Source organism: Python bivittatus, unplaced genomic scaffold (assembly GCF_059951505.1).
Source record: "Python bivittatus isolate LINGU-HERP-01145 unplaced genomic scaffold, Pbiv_v1 ctg000530_np1212, whole genome shotgun sequence".
Lineage (NCBI taxonomy): Eukaryota > Metazoa > Chordata > Lepidosauria > Squamata > Pythonidae > Python > Python bivittatus.
The window spans coordinates 8,917,859-8,938,817 of record NW_028277085.1 but is presented as its reverse complement, the minus strand read 5'-3'; the positions used below and the strand labels follow the sequence as shown (position 1 = coordinate 8,938,817).

Below are 20,959 nucleotides of genomic sequence, written 5' to 3'. Positions count from 1 at the left end.
ACAGTTTAACGGAGGCATGCAAAACACTATATTGGACGACAGAATGAAGGCCTTTTAAGAGAAATTGCAGTTGATTCTTCACTTTCGTCTTGAATTTAGCTTGGCAACTGACATCAAAGCATGGAGTTCGGTTCCATCCACTTGAACACTGGAACTTCTCCCAGTCTTCTGTTCTGTTTCTCCTTTCTTTCATTTTTTTTAAATGTCACATACACATAGACTTAGCTTATATATGCACTCAGCCTACATTTTATCCCAGTCACAAACATTTGTAAAAAATAGCATCTGTAGTCTACACATTGTCTACACACCACTTTTCCCTCCTATTCCAAATCAACCAAAGTGACAAGAAGGATCAGTTCAAGTCAAGCAACATATAGAAGATTAATTTCAGGGATACACTGTGGGAATGTGACTTAACAGTTGACTAATTAAGAGATATTGGGTAGTCAAGGCTGGATCATTCAAAGAAAAGGGCATCTCAACAAAGAAAGCACTACCACAACATATGAAGGGTTACAAGGAGAAAACAAGAATACAAAAAATCTATTATTCCAATACTGTTCTACAGTTCTACGAGGAAGCCACATTGGAATTACCACAAACAATTCTCATTACTGTAAAAATGCTGTTATGTGTTGCAAAAGGTACAGAGAAGGGCAGAACCCTCAGGGAGTTATAGCATCCTTCTAGAAGGAAAAACTAAAATATTTGTGGATATTTAGTTGAGGATAAAAATTACTAAATGCTAGGAGGTGATATTGATTTACAGAGATAGGTTTTTCTCTGTTCCAAAATTCTTAGAAGTCAGGATGATTGAGTGAAATTGATTGGTAATGAATTCAGGAGATATAGAATGGAAATACTTCTAGAAACCAGTCTTAAAAATGGCAATGAAGATATTGAAGTGGTGGAGAACTTCTGCCTTTTAGGATCAACCATCAACAGTAAAGAACTAGCAATCAAGAAAAACATGCAGAGCAGCCATGAAGGCCTTGGAGAAGATATTCACATGCCAGGATGTGTCTATACCTACAAAGATCAGAATAATGCAAACCATGGTATTCCTTGTGGCACACTATGGAAGCAAAAGTTGGACTTTAAAGAAGCAGGGTAGGAAGAGTATTGATGCCTTTGAACTTTGGTGGTGGAGAAGACTCCTGAGAATACTGTGGACAGCCAAGAAAACAAACTGATGGATCATTGAACAAATCAACCCAAAGTTCTCACTTGAGGCACAAATGACCAGGCCCAAATTAACCTACTTGGGACACATTATGCAAAGACCCAGCTCTCTGGAGAAGGCTGTAGTGCTGGGAAAGGTGGAAGGAAAGAGAAGAAGAGGATGGCCAGCAACATGGTGGATGGAGTCAGTTAAAGTGACAACAGGTGCACTGTTGTGAGACTTGAAAGAACAAGTTAGGGATAGATAGATAGATAGATAGATAGATAGATAGATAGATAGATAGATAGATGATAGATAGATAGAGAAAATCTATCTATGTGGTTGCTAGGAGTCAAAAACAACTTGATGGCACATAATCAATCAATCAATCAATCACTTCTTTACAAAATGCATAATTATTTCACTGTCTTTATGGCCACTTGCTTCAACTGACACTACCATTTCTGGGGATTCTGAGAATTGAAGTCCCCAATAATTTGAAGACTAGGCTGGAGGAAATTACACTATTTTGTTAAAAAACCCATGTTGAAATTAACAGTGGAACTTGCGTCATCAGATGCAATAGAGTTTTGAATGATTGCTGGAACTGTTTTAGTCTTTGAGTCCTGCTTGAGGTTTCCAGAAATGCTATTATTAAAGCTGATTTAATGGTTTCATTTATTTATTTCTTGCATTTATGCCCCACCTTTCCACTGGGAGCTCTGGGTGTAAATGGGGCTCTCCATTTTATCCACAACAACCATTTTGTGAAGTAGCTGAACTGGAAGAATACTTGATTCAAAGCAACTCTGTAAGGTCCATGTTTGAGTGGGGATTTAAACATGGTTCTCCCTGGTCCATGTTCAGCATCTTAACCACTATATTAGATGACTGTCTTACCCTGTTGGCTTCTCTGGGAAGCTGGTTGCTGGCCTAGACAGACTGTTGGTCTGATCCAGCAAAACTGATTTTGTACCCCTTCTTTAGATTGTTTTCTCAGGCCTTAATCCAGCCCAGAGGGAGAAGATATTTCTAACCAAATGCAATCCAAAGTTCTCCATTGTTCTTAATGTCATTCACCCAGATGCTCCATCCTCCATCCCAAGACATCTTAGAAGATAGCATAACATAGTATGTTTCTGTTTTAAATGCTGCAAATGCTAACCTGAATCCATGCAAGCCAGAGTTTAATGACTTCAAGTCTCGAAACCATCAAGATGAATGTATGCATGGTATTAATTCTTTGTAAAGAACAATGGAAAACCAAGCATTGATTTATTTTCTGTATATTGTATGAAAAGAAAAGGTGAGTTTACTTAGCTCAGGTATGGGGAAATGGTGTTCTTCCAAAGATTGCTGAATTAAGTCTCTAGCTTCTTCCTCCCTGATCATCATGGATTCCCAATTCCTGGAAGAATCATCAATTCCCAATTCCTGGCTTAACTCTAGTCTCAAGTGCTGGAAGCGAGAGGGCATGTAGTTAGCCAGTTAAATCTCTATGTGTGTCTGTCTGTTGGTGTATCTACATAGTTTTTGTAAAGATCTGAAGCAACGTGGTTGATGGAAGAGATCAGAACCAAGTTTTGTGAGTCAGGGAGAAGCAAAGGGGTGCTTTGGGCGAAATTTTAGCTTTTGACTCATCTAGACTCAATCTGTCCACATTATTCTACAAAGAGCCACACAATAAGGTTTGTGAGTTTCCACATGTTATTTTTAGACTCATCCTAATGTCTCTGCTACAGGAAGGGAGAAAACTGTTTCCAGCACCTTTACCTAAAACTTTACCTCCTGCTGCCCCAGTTAAACAGAAGTCTGTCCAGGAACTCGAAGCAGAGAAACTAGCAGCCATTTCACCATTTAGAAAAACAATGACCTCTGCCGGAGTATATACAACAGGTATTTCAAAATGTGATATTTATTTTCTCCTTAAAAAAAAAAGAGTATGAATTCCTTTCTCAAAAGTTCATTGTAGTGTGCATTCAGGGATGTGCTAATGGAATCATAATTTAAAAATGAGACATCACCTCAAAAGTCTCTTAAAAATATCTGCTCCATTGCTGCTAGTATATTGTAGCCCACCCCAGATAGAGCTGATAGAGAGGGCTGACTTTGATTAAAACGTGAGTGGGTGTGCCATGCTATTTTCCACTTGGAATCTGCAGCCAAGTCGGTTCAGTTTACTAATTTTAAGCGGTAAGAAAAGCTATAAGGTAGGACAAGTGAATAGGCAGAATCTAATTACCAACTGTCAGTTATTTGCTTGTAGGATTTGATCCTTGCTAAACTTGAATGAAAGATTTTATCATCTCATTGTCCTCAGTGCTTAATACTAGAGCTTAGGAAAACTATGAGGGAAGAATGTTTTCACATACAATTTATGGAATTTATCCCCCTAAAATATGGTGATGCCTTTTAGTTCTATCATCCATTTCTGTTGGCTGAGTTCCTAGGATTAAGGTTAAAATAAGGTTACGTAAATACAGGGAGTTAAATTGCATGCAACCCTATAAATATCTAATGAGTGTTTGATAGAACTTCCTTTGAAGTAAGACTGTGTGGGCCTGCAGTTTTAATAGTAGTTAAGGCTGATAATTAAGAATGGAATTTCTGTATTTGGAGAAAATGCAACTGATTATTAGTTGGGTTGGAGATAACCCTCGAATGATAGCTCCTTGTTTCATTCATGCTTTGTGATCATGCTGCACTGAAATCTGCCTTGCAGTTTCTCAAAAATGTTCTCTGCCTATGAAAGAGGCATCTGTTTTTCCACCTTTTGGTCACGGAAGTTTAGAAATTATTTCAAGTTTCTCTTGATGGTAGTCTTGAACCGATTTGATTATTGGAGGCGATGCAGGGCCTTCTTCTGATATTGTTGTTTTCTGTGAAACATCTTTCCAGTTTCTGTAGCTACCTACACTTCTTAATCAGAGAAAGCCCTTTGGGGGGGGGGCCCTTTTGGTGCTTTCCCTTGGGATTAATGGAAGTGGGGAAGCAGATAAACAGCAGTTCATTTGAAGAGAGGATTGTATAATGAAAGACAGGACATTGACTCACATCTTTGGCCTCCTAGTCGCTAAATAAATGCCCAATTCTGCTGCCATGTTCTTTCTGCAGAATATAGCAGTAGCAGCTCAGGCCAATTCTGAATTCCTAGCTGTTCAGGAATTTTCTTTATCTGAGGTAGGTTGGCTTGCTTTGAAAAATACCAGCTTTGAGGAATGAGGGATTGGACGGCAAAATGCTTCAGTGGTAGCTGTAAAAAGGTATTATTCCAACCATATGTTTGAGCACAGCTCTGGTACATTCTTTTCTGAGAATGAGAAGGAAAATCCCGTTTTAAGAATTGAGTGGTCATGCCTTTAGAATGTTGAAAACTTTTGGCGATCAGGTTGTGGAAAAGCAAACATTTTATGATACTTGCAGAAAGCTAATTATATCATCTAAGTGAATTAAGAAGTTAAACTGTGATCTCTCTCTCTCTCTCTCTCTCTCTCTCTCTCTCTCTGTCTATCTATCTATCTATCTATCTATCTATCTATCTATCTATCTATCTATCTATGTATGTTACAAGTTGGTTTTGCAGAACAAGGATACGGACATTTAATTATCCATATTTTATCCTGTACATTTCCAAAGATTCCCATCACTTTGGCATACAATTAAAATTTAGTGTTTTTCTTGGTCTTGAACTGATTACATGTGGAATTTCCTCAGCATTCATGGACTATGGCTCCAAGTGGTCAATTGTACATGTGAATGGTCCAGCCTAGACAGAATAATCCAGGATAAAGGAGTAGGCAAGGGAAAGACAAAACTGGGTTTAATTTAAATGAATGGGACACAGCTAATTTGCATGATTCCCATGCAGTTAATGTGTGTCCCTTCTATCAATTCAGTAGTTATCTTTGGAGAACTACAAAGGACCACACCCAAGAATTTGCAAATCACCTAGAATTAAAAAAAAAAAAGCCATAGGTTGGTCCACCAGATTAGGATTGTATTGTATCAAAGAATAACATAGGGCAGTGTGATGGAATGGAATTATGAAGGCCAGACTCAGGGAGAAAAACATTTTCTTTCATCTCCTGAGGCGCGAGGGAGAGATAAGAGGATAAGACTGACACCTCCCTGAAGAATTCACAATGTTGTGGCTGGCATCACTTGGGAACTGGGGTTTCAGTCTGGGAAGATTCTTGCTAGAGGTTGTAGCTAATAAACATTGCTGGACTGAATTTACATGGTCTCTTGGAGTTCCTTGGGCTAGGCCTGATAACAATCTTCCCAGACTGAAACCCCAGTTCCCAAGTGATGCCAGTCACAACATTGTGAATTCCTCAGGGAGGTGCCAGTCTCATCCTCTTATCTCTCCCTCGCGCCTCAGGAGATGAAAGAAAATGTTTTTCTCCCTGAGTCTGGCCTTCATAATTCCATTCCATCACAGGCAGTCATCCCTGATTCTCCAGATGTTGGACTACAGTTCCCATGGTAGCTGGGCAACCCAAGCACTGCAGTGAACTGCATCTGGAAATTGCCTAGTTTGGGGAAGGCTGATATATAGGAGCAGGAGAAGGTAATTGCAGCTTTTTCTCATTGGATGTTGTTGAAATTCCTGTGTGGTCTGCCTCGTTTAACATTTTTCAGATGCTACAATAGAAGCCTTTTCTCCAAAGCGAGTAAAGAAATCAATGGGAACATTGGAGCCGTTTTTCATTTTGTAATTCTTGGGACATTGTCCCTTGAAGGTTTGTTCAAACAACATTTTTGACATGTCTAAAACGTTATTTCTTGGCATTTCCACATCCGGAGGCCAAGGCATTCTGGAACAGACAACTTGGCTAAGTGAATTTTAACCAGACAAGTCAACATTTGGGAGAAAAAAAGGAATGTGAATTACATCCATAAAGTCTTCATAGCCTGTCTTCCTATGCCTGTTTTTATTGTCAAGGTTAACATGTCAGAAATAGAAACAGGGATGGACATCTTTTGGGGGGGAAATGCTTTCTTGAGTATCCTAAGCACTTGTTGTTCTTTTTAGGTCTGACATCAGTTTTAGGGTTGGGCCTTGTCTCTCCTAATTCTGCCTTTACCCAAATGGTGACAACCTTTGGTCTCGCTGGAATTGTGGGCTACCACACAGTTTGGGGTGTTACACCTGCTCTTCACTCACCTCTAATGTCAGTGACCAACGCAATTTCTGGTACGTCCGGCCTTTGCTTTGCTCTACATTCTTTTAATGCTTGGTTCAGGAATGATCATAGAGCAGCTTTGTGAATAAAATGAAAACAAATTGCCTTTTCCTTTAAAAGTCTAGCAGCCAAGAAGGGCCACTTATCTGTATCTTTCTTCTCAAACTTGGTAATTTTCTAGCTGCAGCCACTTCTTTGCAGTTGAATGCCTCTTATCTGCAGGTTGCATGATGATAGCCCTTTTTCCAACATCAACTATTTCTCTACCAGGTTTTTGAAGGACATCTCAGGGAATCTCAGGATTAAATTTTGGCTATTGTTTTCTTGCTCACATCGTCTCATAAAGTCACACCATGATTTTAATGACTGAAAAAAATGGCTAAACTTTGCTGTAACCAGTATAAACTGGGCCACTTGTTTGTTAGGGTAGCCTTTTCTATAAAACCTAGACTTGGCTGGAATTACACTTTGTACTAATTGAAAATGAGAGTTGCTTGATCTTGCCTTAGTCATTGCAGTTTGTAAACCATTGGTTAGGTTTTTAGATGTTGTATGAATCTAGCCAGTTATGGTTTATTCAATAAACTCTGGTTAGCAGAAGGCATGCCTTAGCATAAAAATATGAAGCCAGATGTTGAATTAAACTTAAGGCAGATGTTACAAAAATAAACCTGAAATAACTGTAATGTAGGATATCAATATGTGTGATTTGTGTAGGGTTTTTTTTAAAGAGTCTACTGACTAAGGTATTTCAAATGTTAGATAATGTAGAAGTACTGTGGGTTTAGCGTTTTTGCGTAGCAATGTTCTTTTCATTGGGATCAAGCATTTTCAAGGCTGCCTCTAGTCTACTTACTCAGAAGATGAGTTGAGAGATGTTGACAGTATGAGTAATCAACCATATTCAACCACAACAGGAAACATCTGCTATATGATAGAAGGATTTTGAGAAGGGATGGCTAACCCTTCATTCCGTAACTGTGTCACAACAGGTTCTTCTATTTTTCCTCTAGGACTTACTGCTGTGGGCGGTTTGGTGTTGATGGGGGGAGCTTACCTGCCTTCCAGTATACCTCAGACGTTAGCTTTATTGGCTGCTTTCGTTTCCTCGGTTAATATTGCAGGTAACAAATTCACAAAGTGCATGTTCACCATTCAGTCATTTAGAATAAGCATTTATATTTTGCTTTGGCCATGGCTACCATTCCCAGAGCCAAGGGAGCTATCTACCTTAGGGTCCAGGGACATCCTGTTAGGATTCCCACAGTTTCAGGACTGATTCCTAGCCAACATTTGCCAGGATGTAGCCAGGTACAGATTACATCTTTATTTCTACCTGATACTTCTGCTTCATCTCAACCATTTGCATTTCCCCCCCAAACAGGTGGTTTTTTAATTACCCAGCGGATGTTGGATATGTTTAAGCGCCCAACAGACCCACCTGAGTATAATTACCTCTACCTTCTTCCTGGAACGGTCTTTGTTGGTGGATACGGTGCATCTCTTCTCAGTGGATACAGTATTGAGCAGGTCAGAAATCCATGCCAGTTTTTAGGGCCTGTTTGTACAGAACCAAGTCAGCAGATCAGTCGTGAAGAACAGCTTCTGCCAGGCAAAAGTTTTTCGAGATTTGTTAGTACCAGTGCAACATATTTTTCAAGCAATGTAACGAAAAAACAGTTCATTGGGTTCATATGGCCATCTCTGAATCGTGCAAACAAATGTTTATAACAAACATGATGGGTGTCTCTCTATGCACAGCTTCTGCTCTCAGTGCAAAACATGAAAGCAAAACAGCCCTGCCCCCAGTCAGTAGTTTCAACCTTTATTTCTTGCTAGATGCAAAAAGGAAGCCAACAACTAGGGCTATTTGTGTGAGATGATTTATGGTAGTGGAGGCTAGCCATTAAAACAGTATTGTCTTCTGCTAAGGGCACAGAATTTTGTGAGATCTTAAGAAAGAGGTGAGCATAACTGATGCTCCGTCATAAGTGATTTCAAGTGTATGCAGAAGTCACTGGGAGACAAATAGGTGCAATTTCATTCCCCCTCTGGAAGAATTGACTGTTCATATGAATAAGCGAACATGCATTATCTTTATACATTCACCCAAGAGTTTTTCAGTTATGTATCTAAAGTGGGTTGAAGAACATCTATAACCATCAGGGAGAGGTGATTGGCTGCAGCTCTTCTTCCAGCTGTCAGCCCCCACTAGGTAGACCAGACCAGGAAATCAACTCCACAAGAAGGCTAGAACAACTTTTATTGAGATTGGCTACAATAACAGAATCTTGCAGGTCTGGTTGTGCTGGACCTCCTTCCCCCTCTAATACGCCAGTGAATTCAGGAGATGCCTGCTTGAGTTGCTTCCAGAACTTATCTCGTTGCTCTGGACTTAAAAGATGCTTCAGCCCCTTTTGCCTAGGTAACCATTCTTGCATATTTCCATCAAGGTCATCTTCCTTAGTCTCCACCACAGCAGAGAATTAATTGCCTTCTATCTTGAGTCCAAGACTGCATTTCAAAAAGTGGTTTGTGCAAGGGCTAAAATCAGCAGAGCTAAGACAAACCTAAACAGAATTTAAATTAGATTAAATACAGTTAGTATAATCACTCCCACATGTATTTAATATTCTCCCCTTGCTGTTATATTACAGTTACAATTCAGGGGCAACTTTTGAAGGAATTCTGGGGGCTACATTAATTGCTCTGGTGGTTTGGATTCAGCCTTGGAGCCATTGATTGTCAACCCCCAATTTAGAGGGTAAACTTGGTTTAGAGGAACTTGGCAAACTCAGTCTGTCCCACAATCTTGCTGTTGATGAAGAAGTGTTCCAGCAAACACATGAGTTTTTGGTCTTTGTCTCTCCTTTAAATATCTTTTAGCTATTCTCCAAATTCAGGATACATCATCCAACCCATTACTGTGCCTTTTGTGTAGAAATAAAACATGGAGTGAGGAAAGTTGAGCTCCTGTCCTCTCCCTCTTTTCAGCATGCTCATTTGTAAAGGTTCTTTGGACGAGATTTGTCTTATTCCAGAATGTGTGGTTTAAACATACATTCCATATGTTTAAAGCTGCCTTTCCATGCTGGCTAGGAATTTTGGCAGTTCAAATTCTAGCACACTTGGAGGGCAGCAAGAAATCTGACTAATCAGTTACTTTTCAGCCTCCTGTACAATGTAAGTCTTCACTGGTCCCCTTGAACTAGGGTTTTGTGTGTGTGTGCATGTGTGTGTGTTCTACAGTCCAGCTCCAGGCCTTTCTGAAATTTTAAAGATAGGATCTCTGGTTTCAAAACTCAGATGTAGATTTGTATTTACTGTATATACAGAACATTGCTCATGGGGTACATTAGATAACTGACTCCACTCCCCTTTCCCCTCCTTGTCGTGCACCTGGTTTTGATCAGGGGACCTTGGGTTTTTTAATACCTACATGTGCGTGTGCCCATACTCACACACCTATCTTTGTGTGCCCCGATTTAGTGTTTTCACTTTGGGGGTTGCCATCTGACTTTCACCAATGTCCTGTGTGGGTGGGTGAGGGGCTTCATTGCAAATGTGGTAAATTTCTTTTGAACCTAAAGGTAATGCAAGACTGTTCTGACTTGAGAAAAAGTAGCCCCTACTAATCAAACCCAGGGAGAAGTACCATATGTTACATATAAATGCATGGTCATGCCAGCTTTTCAAAGCATCTTGCTATGTATCCAAACCCTAAAAAAATCAAAGTAAGAATAAAAAATGGGCTGAGATGATCTCACAGCGCTGGTATCTTCAAAATGCATTTGAACTAGTGGTCTGCAGTTCTTCTGTGCACCGAATGATGGTGAAACGTTTTTTAAAAAATACTTGCTGCAGGAGAGGCAGAATAAATCTAGCCAGAATGGCTTTACTAAGCTGCTTGAATTTAGAGCTAATCAATTCCTCCGTAGGTACCCTCTGTCAGGCAGAGTATGACAGAAAGAGCTAAGTGGTTTTCCAGTTTACTCACATGCAGGTTTCTTTGCACAAAACGTTGAAGGCTTACTCGGGAAGATTTTGAAAAGCAGAGAAAGGGAATGGCAAAAATGTTTATTTAGAGAAGTAAGCAAAGTATTCAGATACATATGAACTTTTGGAAAAATGCAATAGTGTGTACAAAGTAATGCAGATTGGGTACCACAAAGAAACAATTTAGTTTCTGAGCTGCCAATGAGAAGAATGTCTTCCTCCCTCCCTCCCTGTCCATCTTCCCTTCCCTTCCCTCCCCTCCCCTCCCGTCCCCTCCCCTCCTTCTGTCAGATAGAATCCCGAAAGTCTTGTAACTTGGCATATTTCAGAGGCAATTTACACAACAGCAACAACCTGAGATTATCTTCTCTTGTCATATGATTACTCCTGACCCTTCAGTTTTGGTTTAATTGTTGAAAGAAGACCCCAGGCAAATATAGTGATTCTCTCTCTCTATTAAAAGTTCTTATCAGTGGTATGCTGTTTTTTCCTTCGTTTTCTCCTAGAAGTTCTCATTTAATTTGATGAAAAGCAGTTGGCTTTTAAAACTTTTTACGAAGAAGAACAGTTTTGGTGGTATTCTCATGGACGAAGTATAGTGTTCTTATGTGTAATGAGTGGCCAGGTGGCCGAGGATTGTGTGTGAACATCTTGTATTTCATTGCAAAACCATCTCTCCAGCAATCTGCAACCTCTCTGGCTTTTTACGCCGTCCTTAAATTGCAAGGGAAAACATCAGGATGGAACTCCTCCCATGATGCTTTTCCAAAGTGGGAAGTGTGGGCAGCCAGGAAGGCTTCAGAGTGATGGAAAGATGCTTCGCAGAAAACATTGCACTGGCAATAGCACTCCCTACCATTTCCAGCGATCCAATTGCCTTAAAATTCTCACCGAGAGAAATTCTAAAGAAATTCTCAAGCAGCCTACAACTAAGGCAGAAAAACAGAAGCCTTTATTTGGAAGGGGAAAAAAAAAAAGTAGACATTGTAAGGCAGATTTTGGTCCAGCACTACTATCGTCACCTGTAGATATTCCACGCTAGCTGAATCATATACTTGCTTATAGCTGGGTGCAGAGGTTCACAGCAAGTGAAATCTCAACCCAGGCTGAAGTCGATGCCAACTTTCTCCCTTACGTGCTTTGCTTCTCTCTCTCTGCAGATGATGTATCTGGGCTCTGGACTTTGCTGTGTAGGCGCGCTAGCTGGCTTATCTAGTCAGAGCACTTCACGACTTGGCAATGCCCTTGGAATGATTGGCGTTGCTGCTGGTATTGCCGCTACTTTGGGTGCTTTGAAACCCTCGCCGGAACTACTGGCCCAGATGTCCACAGCCATGGCCTTGGGAGGCACCATGGGTGAGCCTTTGACAAGTGGTTTTGAAACTCTGTCCTAGAGAAAACGGTATTCCTGGAATCATGGTTGGGCACCTTCAGTAAGAAGATGACCCTAATGGCTGAGATACTCCAAACACACCTTTGTAATCATTCCAACGGTATGCAAATTCAGGGAAATCATGTGTCTTCTAGGATACTTTCTGATTTAATTTTCACTGGAGAAGCCTAAGTAACACCTCACCTGTGATCTCCTTAGATCCCTTACTGTACTTAACTGCAGCCATGCATTTTGCCATGTAGGTGGATCATAGATGGACCACGTTTTTCAAGCAGGCGCTCACCTTAGGTGCACATGTATGTAAAAGAACCACGATACTGGCCCTACTTATGAGATGCATATCTATCATGATGACCCACTTGTATCAGTTCCCACCCCTGCAGCAGCATAATTAATTATCTGATACGATATGAACTTTGAACCAGACGTTTGCAAAAAAGAACGGATCCATGCTGTCATTTGGGTACAGAAAAACAATTCTTTCCCATTCCTTTACAAGATGGCTCAAGGTGATAAACCTTGATTATATCAAGGTGATATAAGATGATCTTGATGCCTGGGCATCAAGTCTCGTTTCGGGGTCATAAGGTATATTTAATTCCAAGAGGTGGCACTCTTGAGTAAGAAAAAACTACAGCATAATGAGGCGAGAAATGTACATTGTAAATGTAGGAAACATTTCATCTGGAACCAACCGTGCCAGCTCATTGCTACCAAACAAAGTAGTTTTCATGTCAGTAATGTTTATTCACAAATGTCATGTTACTTCCTTCTTTTGGACTTCTCTCAGTGCCCTCATTTACGCAGCAGGATTTGTGAATTAACATGAAACATGGAGGGTGCAGGGAGAAGATGAATCTGCTCTACCCACAAAATCCAAACTCTTGTAAACATGCTCTGAAACAGATTTGTGTGAAATCTTATTTTAGTCCTACATTGGCACCAGCCAGTGGAAAATCAGGTTTTCCAGCTTGCTTGCTTATTTATTTATAAAAACAACCTACCACTTTTCATTTAAAAAACAAAAGCGGTTCACATTTTTAAAAAGTTAGGCAATCAAATCAAATGGAAAAGTATAAAAGCAATAAGGCTCATGATTTATTTAAATATCTTGTGCAATCTGAATAAAGCTGGCTCTAAGATTAGCCATCTGGGTCAGCCATCTGAAAGTGAAAAGAGCTTCACCTCTGTCAGGTTTGTGAGCCGTGTGATAACCACGTGAAGATTTGTGTGTGGTTGTTGTTTGCGTGTGGTTGTGTGCTTGTTGTTTTCTGTGTATGTGGGTAATCCTTTTATAATAGAAGAGAATATCTGTAGCTCAGGGTTGAACTGTGGAGTCCTTGGGGTTCTCTGAGCTTGGTTGTTTTCTTGCAAATGTTTCGTTACCCGGCTAGGTAAGATCTTCAACGCTAATCCTTCTGCTTGAAATGGATCACTGAGTCAGCATATACTATAAAATGTTCTCCTCTGTCGACTCAGCAAAAATCAGTTCCTTTTAAAGTCGCCTAAAGCCATGGGGCTGACTCTCCTGAGAAATGCACCTCTGTGGAAAAGTACATAGGGAGTTTCACTTCACAGAATAGTGGATGAGTTCATGAGAAAAGGCCGTATCAGAATTGCCTAACTACACTTCCACGTGCATGATGGGTTTTTTTTAATATTCAAGTCAAAGGAGGATTTGACCTGAATTTGTCAGCACGGTAACATTCATCTATAGCTGTCGTTGATAATGGGCTTAGAGGGCCCAAAGTTGCATGAGGGATTATGCAATGAAAATATTCAACTTTCAGGGGAACCAAACAAATCGATCAAGTGAATGAAACATCAGTCCCCGTAGAACGAGGTCAACCAAATCAGCTGTGGCATTTTTCACTCTTCCCAAACAGCCCAAATGAAATCTGCGTCAAAATTTGAATCAGGGTTATGACTCTGTAGAAGCAGGGCTTTCATGCCGATTGTGGAAAATAAACGATACTGAGGAAAATGGATGTCATTGTCATCTACGTTGAAGGCTTTTACAGTGTTTAGAGAATGGTTTCTGTGGAAGCCTGGTGGTTGAGGAACGCCAGCATGTTGCAAAACGTTACAGGAACTTCTTTTCAGTTTTCATCCTTTGCACATAAATAAGCGACTCCTGTTTTTCTACTTCAGCTCTAGGGTGCTAGAGAATTTACTTCAGGTTTCCCTTGGTGGGGTTTTGAGCTGGTGGTGGTGGTTGTGGAAGGTATTCTTGCTGTCAGCATAGCGCCTTGGCAATGGCTACCCAGTAAATGCTATCCCAGCTTCAAGATGGTTTGCACGAGGGACCGTTGGCCTCCCAACTGTTGCCTTCCTTCCGTCTCTCATGTTGTACCCAACGTTAAATGTTGCAAAGCAGGATAACCTGTGACTTCCTACCCCCCAAAGGGAAATGGTCACGCATAGCAACAGTTGAAGGAACAGACCCAACCCTTTCCATACCGTTTCTTTTTCCTGTCTTTTTTTCATGCCGGTTCCACAGCTTTCTCCAATTGGTTCCACTCTAGGTTTAGCACAAAGTTCTGGTTGAGCGCTCCTGCCCTTGCATGGCTATTCTAAGGTAAGGAATGGGATCACTAGCATACAATATTCCCCAGGGCCACGGTTGTGTTCTCTTCTTCCTGCATGTGTACTTACTTCAAAATTCAGTAAGAACATGCTCATGTTCCACTCCACAGCAGCTATATATACCTCTCCTTACATACGGTATATGTATAAAGTTAAGCACAGGGAATGGTTGCATGCACTAGTCTCCAGCCCAACATAGCAGTCGGGTGTCTCTTAAGCTCTCTCAAGTAACCAATATATGTAGCTCAGGGTTGCATATATTGAGGTTCTCTGAGCTTGGTGGTTTTCTCGCAGACGTTTCGTTACCCAGCTAGGTAACATCTTCAGTGCCTCAGGTAAGGTATACTCAAGTAAGCAAGTATACTCAAGGTATACTCAAGTATGCAAGGAGGCAGCTACATACATAACTCCAGCATAGCACAATAGTTGCTATATCTGCATCGCAGAGCTGTTAACAAATCCAGAGAAGCTTAACATATCTTCTGTACTTATGGTGGCATATTGGCAAGCACAGCATTTGAGTGTTTTTCTTGCGTTGCTTGTTGCCTGAAACGTGAGCTTGGAGCTGTAGCAGGCGACATCTGCGTGTAAGTTGAATCCATATCAGACATACAAGAGGGAGAAATCATTTCATTTGGCACGGTAAGGACCTGTCATTTTGGGGTGGGTTATAGGCATACAAAATATTGGCATCAGTTGGCAGTTGGTTTCATGTAGTGGCCAAAAGCAGAGTGTGATCCTGGTGGGGTAGGACTCTGTGACTGATCTTTCCATCACTCTGACACTCCCCTGGCTGTCCCCACTTAACAATCTGAGAAAGCCCCACAAGAAAAATTCTCTCTAGATGTTTTTTCTTGGGATTCAATGAAAGTGTGGGAAGCCAGTTTTCACAATAAAAAGAACGATATCCAAATCAAATCAATCTTTATTGCAGTAGTTAACCAGTAGAAAAATGATATTCATGCTCATTTTTGGACACTTTAGAATTAATTTAGAAAGTACAATCTCATAATGAGTGAGACCTTGTAGAAAAAAGTACAATATTTTTTTCCATGGCCTAATGTAGAGGTCCCCATTGAGTTTTCATTATTCTGCATCAAGTGAGAAGGTTATCCTGGAATACAATCAACATTCAACTGCTGAAGAATGGTGTTGCAGATGAATGTTGCAAGGATATGATAGGCAAACTCTGTCCTAAAACAAGAGTGGAAAACCTGTGGTCTCCCTACAATGTTGCTGAGCCACAATTCCGAACATTCCTCCCCAGTGATCATCTAGGTTGGGTCTTCTGAGAATTATAGTTCAGCAAAATCTGGAGGTTCACAAATTCACACCAAAGGATGCTTCTTGGTGGACTCTTCTGAAGTTTTCAGGTACCCTAGGAACCCCAGAAGATGAAAAACCCTGGGTTTTTTTCCTGATAAGATGATCTTTGATGTCTGGGGGTATGATTCAATTTCATACAGTCTTTAGCTCTAGGACGTTCCAAAATTATACTTTCCATGACTACAAATTATAAATACATACCTTCTCCTGAAGATGTTATGGCTTGAAGCACTTCACTTTTTGTTCATAACATTGCATTTATACACACACACACACACACACACATTTTGAAGAAGTCTTCAAATGAGATTATAATATACCATTCATATGTCTTTTTCTCTTAACCTCAAATGGGAGAGAACTTAAGGTAAATAGCCTTTTCATACTTAACTGTTTTTTGATACGGGCTCAAGAGGATGAAGTACAAAATAATTTCATTTCTTTTCAACTTGGATGAAATCAATTGCTTAATTTTGCAGGTCTCACAATTGCAAAACGGATTGAAATCTCTGACCTTCCACAGCTTGTTGCTGCATTTCATAGTCTGGTTGGTTTGGCAGCCGTTTTGACATGCATTGCTGAGTATATGATTGAATATCCACACCTTGATTTTCATCCATCTGCTGGCGTTCTCAAAACTGTGGCCTACTTGGGCACTTATATTGGAGGTGTAACTTTCAGTGGCTCTTTAGTAGCCTATGGAAAACTGCAAGGTATGCATTTTCATGGTTTGGACACATGAACTTACAATGTCTGCAGAACTCTGGCTAATATCGCCAAAAGCTTTTTAAAAGTTAGAATTCTTTTCATACTGAATTTCCATGAAAGTTTGGTTCCAGACTTTTTTGAAAAAACTCTTTGAAACAAGTTTGGCTTAGTCCCAAGATTTGATTAATTAAATAAAGTAGATGCTATATTACAATATTACCAAATAAATTATATGGCTCATGCAGACCAGAGAACCTTTTATGGTGTAGTGCAGCGTTTCTCAAACTCAGCAACTTTGTGTGAACTTCAACTCCCAGAATTCCCCAGCCAGCCAGAGTTGAAGTCCATACTTTTTAAAGTTGCTGAGGTTGAGAAATACTAGGTGTAGTGGATCAAGTGTTAAAATTAGATTGGACAATCTTGTTTGAAAGTCTCCTCCCTGCAAACCATTAAGATTGTTGGCTGAAGAATGGTTGGGTTCACACTTTGTGAGAAAGTGGAAAGTGGTTTTTGTGGTTTGGGTGTACTATGATGTGTGAACCTAGCTACTGTAATTTATGGTTTAGTGTTCTACATGAATCAGGTTATTATAGCCATGTTCAAGAAATCATGGTTAAAAACTAGCTGGAATGAAGGCTTCTGTCTATGAAGCAAGAAGGTTTAGATGTTTCACTCTGCCTTGGATATGATGGCAAGGCTTCCCGTAGCAACCGTAGTAAGAGTTGGGAGTTTATTTTCTAATTCATATTTAGCTGCTGGTGTTCAGTCCTGGGTTTTATTTAGTTTTGACAATGATAAATTGCCTCTCCACCAAAATGAACCCAACACAAGGCAAAACATGTGAATAACAACAATTGTAGATGTCCAAGTTGGAAGAAAGCACGGATAAGCTTATATCAAGCCCCTTTTGTCATATAGATGATGACTTTCGGAACCTCATCTTCTGGTTCTGTTACACAATGCCCTGGTTTACAGGCCACTGGCTATCTTTGCCTGTCTTGGTAAGGCAGCAATTGGTGAGCAGTTGACAACCAAGTGTGGCGGCCTGCTGTTAGATTTGTGTGAGTGTATAAAACCACTCAACCCTTCAGTGGGCTATGAAAAGAGAAATTGTGCTGAGGAGGAGGTCTGGAAAGAAAGTGAATCCCCATCCATCCTCGCCTCCAGGAACTCAAGACAGCATTCATACCCCACTCCAATTTATTTTCCCAAATGGGGCTGAGAATGAGTGGACCAAAGTTGTCCAGGGAGTTTTCGTGGCTGAGTGTAGATCTGAATGGTCTTTCTAGTCCTAAAGTCTAGCAAGTGCACCACCTTCTCTTCTCATGCAGTTGGAATGTCAATCACCCATTAGCCCTGTCAAAGTCTCTGTTCTTTCCTCTATTGGCCTACCGTATGCATCCATACCACTCCCTCCTCCCCAACGACAATCATCTTATGAAACCACTTGGGGTGAGAGAGAGTGGTAGCTGAAAGTCACCCCAGCGATGCCCACAGCTGAAGAAGGACTTGAACCTGGATCTCCCCAGGCCTAGTCCAGCACTTACCCATTACACTACAATGGGTCTCTTCCTGCACAACCAAATAATGTAGGTCATTTCTTAATTTCAGTCAGTTGGGCAAGTCAGAATGCCCGACAGTGATGGAAAGAAATGACCTTCTCTGCATCTCCACCCCACCCTACCCCAAGAGTTAATGTTGAACCATTGGCTTTATATATGGCATTTCCTTTCTTTCTAGGGCTATTAAACTCTGCTCCTCTTCTCCTGCCTGGCCGCCATTATTTGAATGCTGGACTGCTGGCAGCTTCAGTAGGAGGCATGATTTATTTTATGTCGGACTCCAGCTATACCGCAGGCATGGCTTGCCTTCTCGGAGTTTCTGGACTCTCCTCAATAATGGTAGGAATCAAAAAGCTTCAATCCCCTTCCTTTCAAGTTGGGCAGATGAAGAGCTGGAGCTGAGCTGAAGGCAGAGTCAGAGCAAGTCTAAGGACAGAGTCAGGCAAGAGCTTGAACCTTCCTGAATAATGGCAGGCAAGCTGATATCCAGAGTACCAGTGTGGACATTGATACTTTCCTTGGAGCCCATCAGGCTCTGTGGTCCTTCCTGATTTTTTTTCCTTGTTTCTTATAGACTATTTTAATTAAAAAGGGGAAGTGGGGATGCTGCATCTTCTTTATTTCCAAGAATATGTTTGGTTCTCGCATAAACACCACATGCATTCTTAGAAAATAAACGTAGATGGCTGCAGTCCAGTCCACCTGCTTAAAAGCAAAGGTAAATTGGAGGATGGTTAAGAGCAGGTTGGAGGGCTATAGACAACTTGGGAAGTGACCATACATGTTTGCCTTCTGGCAAGTGGGTTTTGTGAAAGACTATGCCCAGAATATATGTAGGACACTCCAAATAAAGGTTGCCTGCTGAAGCCTGATATAGAACTTGTTTGATTCTCTTATGCCTACTGTTGGAAATCAGCCACCAACAGAATGGTCTCTTTTGTCAGCTCCAGATCTTAGTTTCACCTACCATCATTAGGGAAGCAGTGTTGGAAACATCCCCCAAGTTCACAGGAAGGATAATCACTGCTCATAGTTCTGTGCCTGAACGTGGCTGGTCAGAGTACGAAATTATTTTTTTCTCCTTTTTTGCTTTAATGTGAAGCTTAATTAATGTGCTAGTGCATGTATGTATATACATTTGGCCCAACTTTTGTTCTTTGGTGTATCAAAAATTACAGGGAGTGACACTAACGGCAGCTATTGGTGGAGCAGACATGCCTGTGGTGATCACTGTGCTGAATAGCTACTCTGGATGGGCTTTGTGTGCAGAAGGGTTCCTTCTCAACAACAACCTGATGACAATCGTTGGAGCTTTGATTGGTTCTTCTGGAGCTATCCTGTCTTACATTATGTGTGTGGTAAGGTTAGGTACTCTGTGGTGGCCCCCCTTGCATTTTTTCATGAAAACAAGACTTGTTTCTTCAGTGGATCATGTTTTCTGGATCTCCCACTGTGTTCATCGTAAAAGATTTCAGGAGAATCTATTATGACAGCCATACCCCAATCTTGCCTGGATATTTCCAGAAGTTTTAGAAAAGTCAAGTGCTGACCCAAACAGCATGTCCAATGTTCTGGATTATAACTGTTTGTTTTTTGGGGAAAACTTATTACCTGCTTTATTATTAAAACAATCCAACACATTAAAAGAAGAGTTCACAATAAGTTAAAAACAGTTGAAACAAAATAATTAAGTACAAACTCTGGAAGGAAAAAAATCATCCAAAATCATGAATGACTTTAAAATATCTAACACTTGGAGCAAGAAGACAAGGCCAGAAAAAGCTGGAACCATAATCAGATTGTAGCTTGGCCATCATACAACTTGGGTGAGAATGCTCTGTGGAAGTCCAGAACATCTGGAGGGGCATAGGATGAGAAGGGCTAGATTGCAAGATTAGTTTTCTTGTGAGGAGATGGCACTGAAGATTTTTGATGAGATTTTGGTAAGATGGTTATGGAGGTTTATGTTGGTTTTGGAGTTTTTTTGTTTATTCTGCTATATGTTGAACAGCTTCCAAGCAATGTAGCAGTCTTCCTCAAGCAGGTGTCTTCCAAGTAGATTGCAATTCTTGAAATTCTTGGGACCCCTTACAGAGAATGATTGGCGTTGCAGTTCCATGCATCAGAGCAGTGTTTCTCAACCTTAGCAACTTGAAGATGTGTGGACTTCAACTCCCAGAATTCCCCAGCCAGCATGGCTGGCTGGGGAATTCTGGAACCTGAAGTCCACACATCTTCAAGTTGTCATGGTTGAGAAACACTGCATTAGTGGGTACCAGGCTGGGGAAGGGTCCTCTAGAAAGTCAGCAGTTCTTGCTGCTCATTTAAAAACTTTAGGAATTAACTCTAGGCAAGCATTTGCTTCAAAAATAGTTCATTTTCCTTATTCTGTCCAAGCATTATAATGATATACTAAATATTGGAACCATATTTCAGAATGAACTAGGGTATTAAATTCTGGGTTTCCAAATGTGTCATGAATTTACATTACATCTGTAGAGAGTAAAGCATGATTAAAGTAGTTCTCCTGCTTTACATTCACCGGAATCTTTCACAGACTGGAAGCTTTGGATTATTGTATGATTTATGTTTGTCCAGGCTATGAACCGCTCTTTGCCAAATGTCATTTTGGGTGGATATGGTACAACATCTACAGCTGGAGGGAAGCCTATGGATGTAGTTGGAACACATACAGAAGTTGGGATTGACCAAGCCATTGAAATGATCAAAGAAGCAAACTCTATCATCATTACACCAGGTAAGAGTTTGATCATTAATAATTAACCAAGGACTGAGTTCTACATGAACCATCTATGTTTTGTTTGGTCTTGTATGTTATGTGAGCCCCAGCAACTATACTTCTTCAATTATAGAGAAGGCAGACCAAGGAAAAGCGAGAAAGGATGGGCATCATCTTACATCTGGGACTCTTGTTATCTTATAACTTTGAGGACAACTTGAACAGTGCAGGTGGTATCACCTAGCTGATCTTGGCTGATCTTGAAAAAATGAAGAAAGATCATGTCTGGTTATATTT

The 20,959-nt window shown here is 40.6% G+C and overlaps 1 protein-coding gene across 1 annotated transcript in view; it reads left to right on the top strand.

Moving 5' to 3' along the window:
• Positions 1-20,959, top strand: part of LOC103052898 (NAD(P) transhydrogenase, mitochondrial-like) — a 52,134-nt gene that overhangs the window by 22,493 nt on the left and 8,682 nt on the right. Inside the window, exons 10-18 of the mRNA XM_007424284.4 lie at positions 2,908-3,061; positions 6,201-6,362; positions 7,365-7,475; positions 7,736-7,881; positions 11,508-11,703; positions 16,132-16,365; positions 18,101-18,261; positions 19,101-19,280; positions 20,521-20,680. Coding sequence (XP_007424346.2) covers positions 2,908-3,061; positions 6,201-6,362; positions 7,365-7,475; positions 7,736-7,881; positions 11,508-11,703; positions 16,132-16,365; positions 18,101-18,261; positions 19,101-19,280; positions 20,521-20,680 — 1,504 coding nt within the window. The remainder of the gene's footprint in view (positions 1-2,907; positions 3,062-6,200; positions 6,363-7,364; positions 7,476-7,735; positions 7,882-11,507; positions 11,704-16,131; positions 16,366-18,100; positions 18,262-19,100; positions 19,281-20,520; positions 20,681-20,959) is intronic.